Source organism: Trichechus manatus, unplaced genomic scaffold, assembly GCF_000243295.1.
Source record: "Trichechus manatus latirostris isolate Lorelei unplaced genomic scaffold, TriManLat1.0 scaffold00185, whole genome shotgun sequence".
Classification (NCBI taxonomy): Eukaryota; Metazoa; Chordata; class Mammalia; order Sirenia; family Trichechidae; genus Trichechus; species Trichechus manatus.
In genome coordinates, this window is record NW_004444121.1 from 1,461,957 (window position 1) to 1,475,875 (window position 13,919).

Consider the following 13,919-nt stretch of genomic DNA (forward strand, 5'->3'; position numbering starts at 1 on the left):
ACAACAGTCCAGGGACAAGGACTAGAAGGCAGAAGGGGACAGGAAAGCTGGTGATAGGGAACCCAAGGTTGAGAAGGGACAGTGTTGACATGTCACGGGGTTGTTAACCATTGTCATAAAACAATATGTGTACTGACTGTTAATGAGAAACTATTTGTTCTGTAAACCTTCATCTAAAGTACAATAAAAAAAAGAAAAAATGCCTGGTGATCTGTTGCCAACATATCAGCCACTGAAAACCCTACGGGGCACAGTTCCGCTCTGACACACACGGGGGCGTCATGAGTGGGAGTCGACTCCATGGCAACTGGTTTTAAGGGCGTTGTGGTTATGTTTTCAAAAAGGGTCCCTTACCGTTTAATGATACACACAGAGATACAGATAAAGCGGTGTGAAGTCTCAGATACGTTTCAGAATCATCCGGTGGGGTGGAGTGGGGGGTGGGGCACGCACAGGAAACAAGTCTGGGCGGGCGCTGACAGCGACTGAGGCTGGGACTCATTCTATAATCCATCTTTTTTTTTTTTAATTGTGGTAAACATACACACCACACACAGCAATTCAACCATTTCTGCCTGTCATACTCTCTGCCTTTGAATATACTTGAAAATTTCCAAAACGGAAAAGTCACAGGAAAAACGAAAAGCCCCAGGGTTTGTCACTCCGCGTGTGACTCGCAGCCTCGCTCTAGACGACACGGTTCCCACCTTTGGCGCTACTGACGTTTGGGGTCAGATCATTCTCTGCGGCGGGGGTGCCCTGTGCATTGCGGGATGCTGAGCAGCTTCCCTGGCCTCCACCTACACGGTGCCAGTAGTAAACACCCCCGCCCCACTATGACAATCAAAAACGTCTCCAGACAATGCCAGATGTTCCTGGGGGCGAGATGGCCCCAGCCGAGCACCGCTGTTCTAATCCCATTTCTCGCCTGGTCTTCTAAGCGCCTCCCGGGGGTCCCTGCTCTGAGGAGCAGCGCACAGGCGCGGGGCTGAGAGCCCGCCTGCAGCTCGCCAGGCCCCTCTTCTCTTCTGAAAAAGGAGACAGTGATGCGGCTCGCTCACCCCTGCGGTGGCTCCGGGGAGGACAAGGTGCCCGGCACACCGGAAATGCTGTGTTACTGACACGATCACCAGCATGACTGTTGATCCTCCTGACCATGGGCCGCAGGCACAGGGACCCCCCACCTCTGCAGCCAAGCCTCGTGAGCTAGACCGGAAGGTCACGTCCCAGCTCGGACTGACGTGCACACCGGGATCCCCTTCCGCAACACCCCTGTCCCGTGGTCCCGGGCTCCCGGCGCTACAGCTGAGGGGTGTGGGCATTTGAAGGGTTTCTGTACGGGAGTTAAGATCTGCCTTCCTGTAATTTTTACCACTGGCTGGTCCCAGTTCTACCCTTTGGTGCAGAGGAAATATGATCCTTCTACACTGACCAGGATCATCATGAGGAAAGCTGAAGCCACGACACCCCGGGGCACAGAAAAGGGGCGGTGGGAGAGGATTCTTCGCGACTGAATGCCGGGCTTCTAAGTAGAGCAAAGACCCAGCCGACCAGGGCCTCTGAATCGAGGGCAGGGAAGGGCTGCTGGTGTTACAGCTCACACCTGCACTGGTTTACACGTTATTTTCAAACTCTCTCTGCACCCTCACCACCCGACGGCCGGGGAAACAGGCTGAGACGCAGGGTCCTGCCCAGTGAGAACCTCCCGCCCCAGGGGCGGTGCTGAAGCTCGTGCGTGCATCTGCCCAGTTTCCTGAGCATCCATTTTGCTACTTGGAGACACTGAGTGTGCCCTGAGAAGCGATGTGCCAGGCAGTGGAGTGCTCCTCCGGGACAAGGACATACTGCAGTGAAACCTTGTGAGAGCTGGAACTCGTTGGGACTGCCCTGTTTTTCCGGGTGTCACAAGTTTTCCGTCTTTGATAGGGTGCAGACTCACCACTCTCCTATCTCTCATTTTAGTGGAAAATATTTGAGTTTTCCTTCTCTGACAGGTTTCTGCCTTTCACAGGTTCCAGCTTTTGCAGGTTTTCCTGTAACAATGTTACTGTAACACAGACCCCCGAGGCACGTGCACACGGAGCCTGTCTGTGCGCTGTGTCTACCCCCCAGGGGCATCTTCCCGGGTGTGGGACCAGGGGCCTTGGAGTCTCCATCCTGCTGAGCCTGGTTCAGCCTCCCACATCCCATCCTCAGCCTCCACCAGGACTGAGAGGGAGAGAAGGCACACGTGCTCCCAATGCCATATCCACAACCCCCGACACCATGTCCCCATCTCCAACCGTCCACTCATAACCTCCACTCACACTCGGCCGACGCCTCAGCTGGTCAACACGTCCGCCTTGACCTCCTGACCTCCCCGTGGCCGACGCTGACGTGGCCTCTCCAGTAGCTCAAGCCAAATTCCCCGGAGCCAGCCCTGACTCTCCTTTCATTCCCACCCCCCATCCTACCTGTTGGCAGCCCCCCAGCTCTGCCTTCAAACCATCCCAGGCTCAGGGTACTACCCCGCCCTGCTGCCACCTGGTCGGGCCACTAGCACCTCCCCTCAGATGGCACAGAGCCCCCCCCGCTCCCACTCTGTCCCCACTGCAGCCTCAGAGCCCACTTCAGAGGGGTTGTGTGTCTACTCGTCACCCTCCAGTGGCCCCTTCCCAAGCAGAGGGGGCCCCTGCCCCCCCAGTGGCCCTCAGGCCCTGCACAAGCTGGCCTTGGCCTCCCTCTGCACCTCCTGCCCAGCTCTCCACCCCTCTGTCACTGAGAAACAACTCCCAAACCCCAGGACCCTTGCACAGCTGTGCCCTCCGTCCCTATCTCTTTCCTGGCACCCGGCCACGTGTCAGCCAGCTGTAGAGGCCCTGGGTCCCCCACATGCTGTGAGCAGCCAGCACCTGTCTTACTCACTTTTCCACCCACACCATCCCGGACAGGACGCCGTATGGATGAATAAGCACCGTCCACCTGTGTACCTGCGCAGCCCCCACCACACCGGGATCAATTCGCAGGTAACCGCCGGCCTGCCGGCCCGCCGAGCGAGCAGGGCCAGCCTTACCTGCCCTGGGGGAGCAGGATGTTGTTCACGCCGCCCAGCTTGACATTGATCTTCAGGCAGAGGTTGGACAGGGTCTGCGGCGTGGTCCTCTGCACGTTCTTCATCTGCACGCACTGCGTGGCCATCCCCAGCACCGTGTCTCCCACCCGCTTCACTTCAGCTGCAGAATGCAAACAGTGCACGCACTCAGCACTCTCCCGCCTCCCAGTCCCCTGCAACCTTCACAGCGCGGCTGTCGCCGGCCCCCCATGCCTGTAAAGGCACAGAGGCGCACAGACGTGCCACCACAGTGGCTTCACTCGGCTTTCCTTCCGCCTGACCCACCCAAGGGAGCCACAGGGCGAGGGGCGGGGAGTTGGAGCACCTGGGCTCAAGTCCCGCCAGGCCCACGTGACCCCGTGTAAGCCTCGCCCCCACTCTGTAAGGGAAGCTGCGTGGCACATCTCATCCCTCCAGTTCAGGCGACTTCCCCAGGGCTACGGGGCCAGTGGGCAGAGCCCGGTGAGAACCGAGAGCCTGGCATTCCTTAGCTGGGAACGATACCTTCTATCACCGCGCCCCTGGTGGCAAGCAAATGCGCAAGTAGTTAAAAATAAAAAGCCTAGCTCCCTTCAAGTCCTGGCCAAATGCAGATCTGCCATCAGAGAGCTGCCGAAGCTCCTGCCCTCTACCCCCGGGGGCCCTCTACCCTGGGTCCTCTCATGAAGCAGCTGGTCAGCCTTTCCCCGCCCAGCTCTGTGCACACAGGGTGAGAGCCGGGGAATACGAACAGGATGGGAACGCTGACGGTGTTCTCTATTTGTTCTTTTTTTCTGGATGTGTAACCTGGAGAGCTGGTGCATGGCTCCCATGTAGCCAGGATCCCTCAGTGCCTGGACGGGGAACCTGCCTGAGGATGCCAGCAGGGTCTCATCGCTGCCCTCGCCCCCTGGCACCATGCACCACAGGGCCCCACTCACGCCCCTGCGCCAGAGCACTGGGCTCCCTGAGTTATTACCAGGGCCCAGGCAACACACGCCACCAAATCACAAGGCCCCATCTGCAGGTCTCCCCGCTGCCCTGTGACTTCCCGAAAGGGGGGGACTGTGCCTTGTGTATCCTCACGTCCTCCAGGGCCTGGGACAGCATCACAGGGCCCAAAAAGCTTCAGCTGAATGAATGGATGGCCCCAAGGCATAAAAGACGTTGGTGAACTTCCAGAGAACTCCCAGGAGGGCTCAGAGATGGCAAGCAGAGGACAAGCCACGGGCAGGGGCCGACAATGGCATCCTCGCAGAGCCCCTGTGTGCACCGAATGGACGTTCGTCCGTCCAGGCAGCACTGGGGTCAGGTGGTGGGGGCACGGTGACCATGCATGTACTAAGTCTGGGTGACCGTCAGGAACCGCGGCCCCAGACAAGCTGTGAGGGTGGCCCTGAGATTTACTTGGCAGTGGCCAGAGACAGGGCCCTCCTGGGAACGGCAAAGACACGAGGGGGCTGAGGCCGCAGTGGACACCCGCAGAGGCCCTTCCACAGCCAGGACGGCACATGCCTACCGTAGACGGGGGTCTTGCCAGGCAGGATGACCACCACCAGCTGCAGGCCGGCATAGGTGTTCTTCAGGTGCCGGAACATGGGCTCCACGCTGTCTGCGCCCTGGGCGTACTTGCAGAAGCACGGCTGGCCCTGGATGGGCATGCCGGCGTCTCGGGAGATCTTTCTGAGCTGCTCCGTGAAGGACCTGCGGGAGAAGGGCCGTTACAGTGACGTGCACAGAACCCCAGACCAGCCAGGGGCCCTGCTTCCCTCAGTAAAAACTATCAAAACGTTATTTACTGAGGTCAGAACCTAAGTTTCTTTGAGTCTTGGCCGAAGCCAGAAATGAAAACTGCCTCTCCTAAAACATGTTAGCTCATGGAGGTTCAATATGCTAACTCTATCTGTAGGGTTCGGGTTCGAACCCACCCAGCAGGATGACAGAAGAAAGGCCTGGCAATCTACTTCCGTAAAGATTATAGTCAAGAAAACAATCTGAGTCAGTTCTCCTATGTAACGTGTGGGGTCACCATGAGTTGGAAATGACTCGACAGCAACAGGTTTGGGTTTTTTTGGTTGGCTGGTTTCTTTATACCTGCAGGTTACCGTTTACCACTGGAAAATAGAAAACTTCGAATCTGCTTCACATTGCCGCGCCCGCTGCCAACAGTCACCGTGCTGAGGAGTGTGGAGGAGACACTGTCCTTATCAAGTGACACCCCAAGCAGCTGTCCCCTCAGCGGGGCCTGACCGGCCAGAGGCCCTTGAAATTGAAGCCATCCCCACACTCAGGGAAGGATACGCCCAGAAGCCCTGGGCACACAAGTGTCTGGCCTTTTCAGAGAGCAACTAAAATTATTAGCCAACTGTCCTTTTGGATATTTTTCCAGTCACTCTAGGGTGTACAATGTGGATGTGGATGTGGATAACATAATTGCGGGAGGAAGCAAACCACACGGACAGTAACACCGGCAGCCGGGCCTACTGGCTTTTTGAAGTCACAATGAGGGAGGAGAGGCAGATCAACAGTTTCTATTTTAAGCTGAAGAATGAAAACAGTGTTGCCTTCTATAACAAGATAAAGACACTGGATCCAGCCTAGCCAATCAGTGTTCAAATTCACACACATTAATGCAGTTAAAGAAACTTGTCTGTGTATCTGTATTTATGCCCATATAGTAATTCTCCTCGGGACCACGTAGCTCCTGGTAAAACAGAACGACAGAGGGAAGGACAGAAATGGGGTGGAAGCCAGCAAGCACTCAGACACACCTCTTCAGCGTGATCCCCAAGGCCTACCCTGGGCCCCTGCTGGCGAGCCACCGCATCCTGGGCTGCTGGAAGGAAGACGGCAGCTCCCGCTGACCCATGCGTTCCGCCTGCACCGGCTGGTCACCATCACGCCCCCCTCGATGCCCCCCCGTCTGCCCCATTCACAGGCTGCCCAGCTTGTCCCCCACATCCCCCCAAGGCAGGCTGGAGAAGCCTCACTTCCCCTTTCGGTGCGTGTGGCACGAAAGCACCAGCGACAATGCTTCGTCTTTATGGCGCTGCTTTCAAAGGGTCTGGCGCCTGAGTCAGGGTCGACTCCGAGGCTGAAGGGCAGCAACCCGGTTAATCCCATGCTTCTCTCTGTGGCTGTGCCGACTGTCATGGATTGAATTGTGTCCCCTCAAAATACATGTCAACTTGGCTAGGCCATGATTCCCAGTATTGTGTGGTTGTCCTCCACTTTGTGATCTGAGATAACTGTCCTATGTGTTGTAAATCCTAATCTCTGCCTGTGGTTAATGAGGCAAGATTATGTTAAAGAGGACTGGGGGGGATGTAACACCCTTACTCAGGTCACATCCAATGTCAAGGGAGTTTCCTTGGGGTGTGGCCTGCATCACCTTTTATCTTACTAGAGATAAAAGGATAGAGAAGCCAGCAGAGAGAGGGTGACCTACTACTCCCAAGAAGAGCTGGGAGCAGAGTACGTCCTTTGGACCCAGGGTCCCTGTGCTGAAAACCTCCTAGACCCAAGGAAAGATTAATAACAAGGACCTTTCCCCCACAGCGGACAGAGAGACAAAGCCTTCCCATAGAGCTGTCACCTGATTTCGGACTTCTAGCCTCCTAAACTGTGAGAGAGTAAATCTCTGTTTGTCGAAACAATCCACTTGTGGTATTTCTGTTACAGCAGCAGTAAATAACTAAGACACTGACGGGTGGGCCAACTCCCCGGGAGCCTCAGAGCTTCCCGGCGTGAGGACGCCCTTCGGCACCACTCGTGCTTCCTGGGTGAGCGCTGGCGGTGGGTGCCTGAGAATTGGGGGACCCAAAGCTTCTATCTCCTGGCCATGTTCAGCAACCTTCAGTTGCTCCCCATTGCCCGGGGAAGTAAGAAAATGCTCCCCAGCCTTCCCGCCTCTGCGTTACCATCTCTTCCTCATTCTGTCTTCATTTCCTCCTTCTCACTTAATTGACAGAAATGTGCAGCTAAAGTGTTTTAAAAATAATTTTAGTTCATGGAATCTAACTTTCTTTTTAGCTTTTGCACTTTTAAGCTTATTCCTCAGCATTCTGTGGCTTTTCTGTGGTTGTCATTTTTGTTGTAGGTTGCCGTTGAGCTGATTCTGACTCATGGTGGTCCATGTACCCTCTGCCAGCTCTCCATGCTCACTGCCAGGCGGCCCTCATTTCCCGGCCCGGCCCACCTGGGTGAGTGCTCTCTGATGGAGAAGAGCTGCCGACCTCGTCATCAGAAAGTGAGCCGAGGTCCCCTGGCGCGCCAGCCTCCCGAGCGGTCATTGTCCCTGCCCCGCCCCGCGCAGGCACCCCCGCCTCCGAGCGCGCTTACTTCAGGTGGACTTCGGTGCACTGGCGCTGGGGGGCGAAGCAGGCGATGGCCCACACCTTGATCTCGATGCCCGTGTGAAACTGCTTGTTTCTCATGTCCCAGACACCCTGCACGGGGGTGGCAATCGCTTTGTTCTGCAAGTGGCAAGACGTTCAGAGTGAGAAAAATGCGAAATGTGTTCCTCTGACCTGGGACTCTATCACCATCCTCATCGCGGTCGGTCCCCTTGACCAGACGGTGGCTCCTCGGGGCAGGAACTAACCCTTTGGTTTGTCTCCCATCTCTGTACCTGCCTAGCACCACAGGTGCTCCATAGATGTTTGGGGCACTGAGGGATAGTTGATGGGTGGGTGGGTGGAAGGAGGATGGATGGATGGGTAGGTAGATGGATAGACAAACAGAGGGAAGAAAGATGGACAGAAGGAGGACAGATATATGGTGAAAAAGAAAAAGAAAAATAGCACAAGCTCTTGCAAAATAATTCTACACTAGGGGACTGTCACACAAAGAACAGTGCTTTTAACTTTGGTGAGACCATAAACATCACCTGTTGAAAATTAATAATAGAGTGTCCTGAACAATTTTTAAACAGGACCAAGGAAACTCAGTCTTTTATGAGGTCCCATAAGTTATACAGGTTGAGACTAACACAGAGAGAATGCCTGTCCTTGAACTTGGCCTCCACCTCTGGTGACGGTTCAGAACCTGCAACAGGGCAGGTGTTGGGACACCATCCCCGACCGTGTGTGCACGCCTGCCCACGGGGGCTCCCCGCCCTGCACGTACCCTGCCCCCGTAGAGGATAGAGGGCGGCTGGAGGACCCGCCCGGTCACGTCTGTCATCTCGTCTTTGACCATGATTCCGAATTCACGAACATACGGATCTGTGTTAAAACTTGCACTTCGCATCTTGAAGAGAGGAAAAAAAAGGCATGGAGTCAGAAGCAGTGTCTGTTCTTTCTAGACGCCCATGTCTGTCCACAGGCATGAGGGCTTCCTGACTGAGGGCAACCCATACGACTTCACTCACCAATTTGCTAATCTCTTCTTGCCGATCGGGCGCGGACCTGGCAGTTGCTCTGATCATGGTTGAGGTTTGATTGTCGGTGAGTTTCTTTATACATCTCTGTCCTGCCACTATGTTACAGACCTGTGGAGAGACCGAAGCTGTGGTCAACCGTGTGCTCGGGCCATGCCGGGGCACGCTGTCCTCCACCCCCCGCAAGTACAGTGGTAGGGGCTACCCCTGAGGCCCACCAGGAATGCCAGACCCACAGCAGCTCAACAGCATGGAACCCTGGGCTCACGACAGAAAATCCCACCCCAAGCAAAGGCAGCCGGCACACGAGAGCTGCGGGCGGTAGGAGAGCGTGGCGTCCACGGCCCCACGTCAGCAGGCAGGCCTCTGCGCTCTAGTTCCCGGGGTCCGTGAGCAGAGGTCGGCCTGCTTTGTAAACTGCCACGTTGGAAAACCAGGGCCGCAACCAGCAGAGTAGTTAGGAAGTACTGAGACTGTACAACACTAAAAGTGTTAAAACTTGTTTCTTATTCTAGCGTTTGCTCTTCTCACAGTCCAAAGCACTGGGGACGGAGAGGCAGCAGGGACGGAGAGGCAGCGGGGACAGAGAGGCAGTTAGGGACGGAGAGGCAGCGGGGACAGAGAGGCAGTTAGGGATGGAGAGGCAGTTAGGGACGGAGAGGCAGCAGGGACAGAGAGGCAGCGGGGGACGGAGAGGCAGTTAGGGATGGAGAGGTAGCGGGGACAGAGAGGCAGCGGGGGACGGACAGTTGGTGGGACGGAGTTAGGGGGAACGGAGAGGCAGTTAGGGACGGAGAGTTAGGGGGGACGGACAGGCAGTTAGGGACGGAGAGGCAGCAGGGACAGAGAGGCAGTGGGAAACGAGAGGTAATGCTGGACAGAGAGGTGGGGCGTTCACCTAGCCCTTGCTCTATTCTGGGACCCGCTGGGCATAAGTCATCTTCTTTCACCCTTAGACACAGAGTTACTAAACCCATTTGATTCATGGGGAAACTGAGGCTCAAAGAAGTTTGCCAAGCAGCCCAAGTCCCACAGCAGCATTGATGGCTGAGTCTGGACTGGGCATCTCAACTTGGCCTCTGCAGCTTTCTGCCTGGCCCTGGCCCCAGCCCCCGGCCCGCAACCCCCAGCCCGCAGCCCCCAATGGGCAGCCCCTCACGGCCAAAGGCCTGAGCACGTAGGCAGTGACTTGCCTCCAGGGGAAGGTAGGTGTGTTTCTGCTCCTGGCCGACTTGTAAACATGGGAGGTGGGGGTAGCGCAGCACCAGCTTGTGCCTGTCCTTGAAGTACTGGGCCACCGTGCACTCCACGGTCTGCCCGCTCTCCTGCTGCAGCGGGAACCTGGGGGCAGAGGGGCTTGGCTGAGGACATCCCGGGAGCCCCAATGGGTGCTGGAGTCCGGGACACACAAGTCTGCTTTTGAGGGCTGAGCATGGAAGAAGGTATGGGGGTGAGCGGGAGCATACCCTCAAAGCACTGCCAGGAGTCAACACCCAGTCCTGCCCTTTGGGTTGTCTGGAGTACCTGGGTCCCTCAACTCTCTCTCACCCACCTCTGGAGCTGGGAGATAAAAAGTACCTACATGCCCATAACGTGCAATAACGTCAACTGCTCAGTGTACAGCCAACGTGCGGAAAAGGGTCAGTAAGAGCAGAGACATGTCAGCCTTTCCCAGCGGACACTGATGGGCCGAGCGCCCTGCCCAGAAGGCGACACCTTCCAGTAGTAAAATAAAGCGTATGGGTGGGTTAAGGGCAGAGAGATTGCTGGGGCACCTCTACGGCCGAGCCAGGGGCTCCCCACGTGAGCAGAGGGCCTGTCTGGGGACAGGTCTGCCCTGTGGGGTGGTGCCATGGGCAGTACCCACACCAGACAGGGCCACTACACCCAGCTTCTCCTGCCCTGACCCACTGCTCGACACAGGCCGCTGGGCCACCTGGCAGACTGCCCACTGGTGGGTGTGCGAGGAGACAAGGACGCAGGCCACTGGTCTTCTGGCCAGACAGGGCCCTGGCCATCTTGGTTCCCCAGTGAATGCACCAGGAAATAGACAAAGGGACCCTCTCTGGACTCAAGAGATATCAAAAGGGGGGTGCAGGGCTGAGTCCATCCCTCCCCCAAAATGAACATCTATGGCAGCCTCCCGACCAGGCGGGGCCTACACGGATGTGGGGACCAGACTGTGTTCTTAAACAACGACAGCACAGCCGGGACAGGGGGACTGCCAGCCACCCACACCACTCTGCGGCCCCACACTCAGCACTGAGGACTGGCGGCCAAAAGGGGCTTTGCTCGCCTGCAAAACCAAGGACAGAAAAAGAACCGGGGCCCCACCCTCACCCCAAACAGGTGGCAGCTCTTATGTGAGTTGCTTAGGTGTCGTCTGAGAATCTACTGAGGTATAGCATATGTACTGGAGCCCTGGTGGCGCAGTTCTCCTCTGTCCTGGAGGGTCACCGTGTATAGTGTGAGTGTGTGCAGTACGGGTCTGAGGTTCTAAAAACAGGATGAAGTGGCCCTTGAGAGAGAGAAGCCCGGCTCCGTGGGAGGGGGACAGCGAGAGGCAGGGCTGGTCTAGAAAGAGCTGCTTTACGTTTGGTGGCTGGCCGGCCGCCGGGTCACGTTGCAGACGCGGTACTTCCTCTTCATCTGCCCGCAGTGCGTGATCTCCACCTTGAGACCTGGGGACCCAGAGAGCCGCCTCAGTGCCGACCTTGGCCCTGTCCAGCATGCCAGCTCCCACCCCAGGGTCAGTTCAAAGAGGAACCAAGTCACGGGGACCCGGAAGCAGCTGCAGACTCCTCCCTGAGATGGGGAGGACACGGGGTCGCCCCGGGACACCTGGACGGGCCGCCTCACCCACAAAGCGGCTCTTGCCGGGAAGGCCAAGGCCAGCATCCAGACACCGCTTTTAAAGATGAAGGAGTCGACGTGGGCTCAGCTGGGAGCTGGGTGTCTGCCGAATAGCCCTGCTCTTCCTTCAGGACAGCTATTTTTAACCACCAGCCCTCTGAGCCCAGCAGTGGCAGGGGGCCTGGCCTGCGGATAGCGCCCAGAGCCGCCAGCTCTGCCACCACGGGCAGGAAGGTGAGGTGAGCCGCTAGCTCTGGGACCTGCGACTCCCTGCGTGAAACCGAGGCCAGGGGTGCAGACACCTGCCAGGCTGTCATGAGGACCGAGGGCCGCGAATGAAGATGCACCTTATGTGGAGAACATCACAGAACACCAGCTACCACCATGCTGCTCTACCCAGGGCTTTCCAGCCCCAACGTCCATGGCTCGTCATTCCCTATCCCCACACGGGAAGACACATTCATCTAGGAAGCTAGTGTGCCCACTCTGTGAAGTGGGTTTATTTCACCTCAAGGCTAATCCACCCGACGGCTAGTGCCTCCTGCCGCCTCCCCTGCCCTGCAAACACGAGGCGTGTGCCGCCAGAACCGGCGAGCTGCAGCAGGAGCAGGCCCACCAGGGTCTCACAGCCCCCCAGCCCGACGCGCCCCAACAGGCAGTTACCTTTGATTTCTTTGGTAAACTTTACCCTTTGGGAATCTGTCAGAGGTTTTTGTTGTTCTTCAATACTTTTAAAATCCAAAACTTCACAAACAAACTCGATTACTGGCTGTGCCTTATAAAACGCTGTTGCCGAGACTACAGGCGGGAAAAGAAAGACGGAAAAGGGATGAGACGGTGTCTGTTCCGTGAGGCGCTCCGGAAAGGCGGCCGTCCAGGGGCCCCCGGTGCTTGTGGGGCCGGCGCATGCCTGCTCCGCCTCTCCCACAAGTCCACCTTCGGGCCTCAGAGGCAGGAAAGCAGACAGCGAGGACGCCGTGGGTCCTGGATCCCACAGGGGTGGGCGGAACAGGGCCCGGAGGGAGGCCCAGCTGCCCGACACCCCCTCCAGTCAGGGCCAACATAAAGTCACCCTCTGAGTGTAAAACTAGTTTTGAAAAACAAACAAAACCCAACAGATCATGGTCACCGTACACGTTGGATTGTCTAGAACGGTTTCATTTTAAATACTGACTCTTTTTCTGGTCTAGCTATTTCTGAAATTTACCACTTCCTTTTTAGGTAATTCTTTTTCTTTTTTACAAATATTTTATTTTTATTGTTGTTGTTGAGAATACATACAGCAGAACATACACCAATTCAACAATTTCCACACGTACAATTCAGTGACACCGATCACATTCTTCTAGTTGAACATCATTCTCAGCCTCCTTTTCAGAACTGTCCCTCCGCCATGAATATAAACTCACTGCCCCTTAAGTTTCCTATCTAATCTTTCACACTCCTGTTGCCAATTTGAGCCCACATAGATAGACCTTAAAAGCGCACAGTGCTCAAGGCAGACATTCTTTACTAGTTAAACTAAACCATTCTTGGGTTTTAAGAAGACCTGAGGGGATATTTTTGGCTTGAGGTTTAGAGGTGATCTCTGGACAATAGTTTGAGGGGTTCCTCTAGCCTCCATGGCTCCAGAACATCTGACCTCCGTGAGAATTTACAATTCTGTTCTACATCTTCCCTCTTTTGCTCAGGACCCTTCTATGGAATCTCTGATCACAATGTTCAGTGACGTAGCCGGGGACCACCCAGTTTTCCAGTGTCATGGCAAAGGAGGCAGTTATTCATGAAGGCAATTATTTTTCAGTAAATGCATAACGGAGCTTGGTCCAAACCGTCTGCATCTTCCTGGCCCCACCTGGCAGCCAGGACCAGGCTTTGCTTACCATCGATATTCAGCATCATTTTCCAAAGTGAAGGCCGGACGGACTGATGGAAGCCGAACCAGACCTCACGGCCCCCACCGAGGGGGTTTGAGCAGCCCTCGGAGGCGGTAAAGAAGGAGCGGCCCACAGGCGTGTACCTGGAACGAGAGACCACCCTGTGTGAGCACACGCACTTTCCAGAAACAACAGGCCACGACGTTGCTGTCCACCAGCGTAACTGAGCAGGCGCTGCAACACGCTCCTACTTCTTTAGTCCTCGCGAAGCTGCTCCTACCACACGGCGCTGGCCCACGCTCAGGTCTGCTTCCGGGGATGCAGTGGGGGCGGCAGCACTGCCGGCCTCGTGACATTGCTGCGTGGATGGCGAGAGCGGTTTCCAGGCGAGACCGCGGAGGGTGGGGACCACAAGGGGTGCGCTTCCTGGTCTGCCGCCAGCAGGAGCTGGGTCCCTCCCCAGCACTGTCCTGCTTTATCGTTTTCATCTTTACAGCAGCAGCTTCATGCCCCTCCCAACATCCTGGGCACCAAGGACTCTCTGGCTGTTATGGATTGAATTATGTCTCCCCAAAGCCCGTGCTGCCATTCCTAACCTCTGTGCCTGTGGTTAGAATCCCACTGGGAATGGGTTGTCTCTGTCATGTTAACGAGACAGGACGAGCGTGGGGTGTGTCCTGAGTTACTCTTTTGAGATATAAGAGATTAAACAAGTGAGAGAAGCAGAGACTGGGAGGAG

At 56.2% G+C, this 13,919-nt stretch overlaps 1 protein-coding gene across 1 annotated transcript in view; it reads right to left on the reverse strand.

Annotated features, from left to right (window-relative positions):
• Positions 1-13,919, reverse strand: part of AGO2 (argonaute RISC catalytic component 2) — a 39,742-nt gene that overhangs the window by 10,535 nt on the left and 15,288 nt on the right. Inside the window, exons 4-12 of the mRNA XM_004387361.3 lie at positions 13,187-13,323; positions 11,967-12,101; positions 11,044-11,131; positions 9,644-9,791; positions 8,442-8,561; positions 8,198-8,320; positions 7,412-7,545; positions 4,590-4,774; positions 3,053-3,212 (exon numbers count right to left, since the gene is read on the reverse strand). Of these exons, the coding sequence (XP_004387418.1) occupies positions 3,053-3,212; positions 4,590-4,774; positions 7,412-7,545; positions 8,198-8,320; positions 8,442-8,561; positions 9,644-9,791; positions 11,044-11,131; positions 11,967-12,101; positions 13,187-13,323 (1,230 nt within the window). The remainder of the gene's footprint in view (positions 1-3,052; positions 3,213-4,589; positions 4,775-7,411; positions 7,546-8,197; positions 8,321-8,441; positions 8,562-9,643; positions 9,792-11,043; positions 11,132-11,966; positions 12,102-13,186; positions 13,324-13,919) is intronic.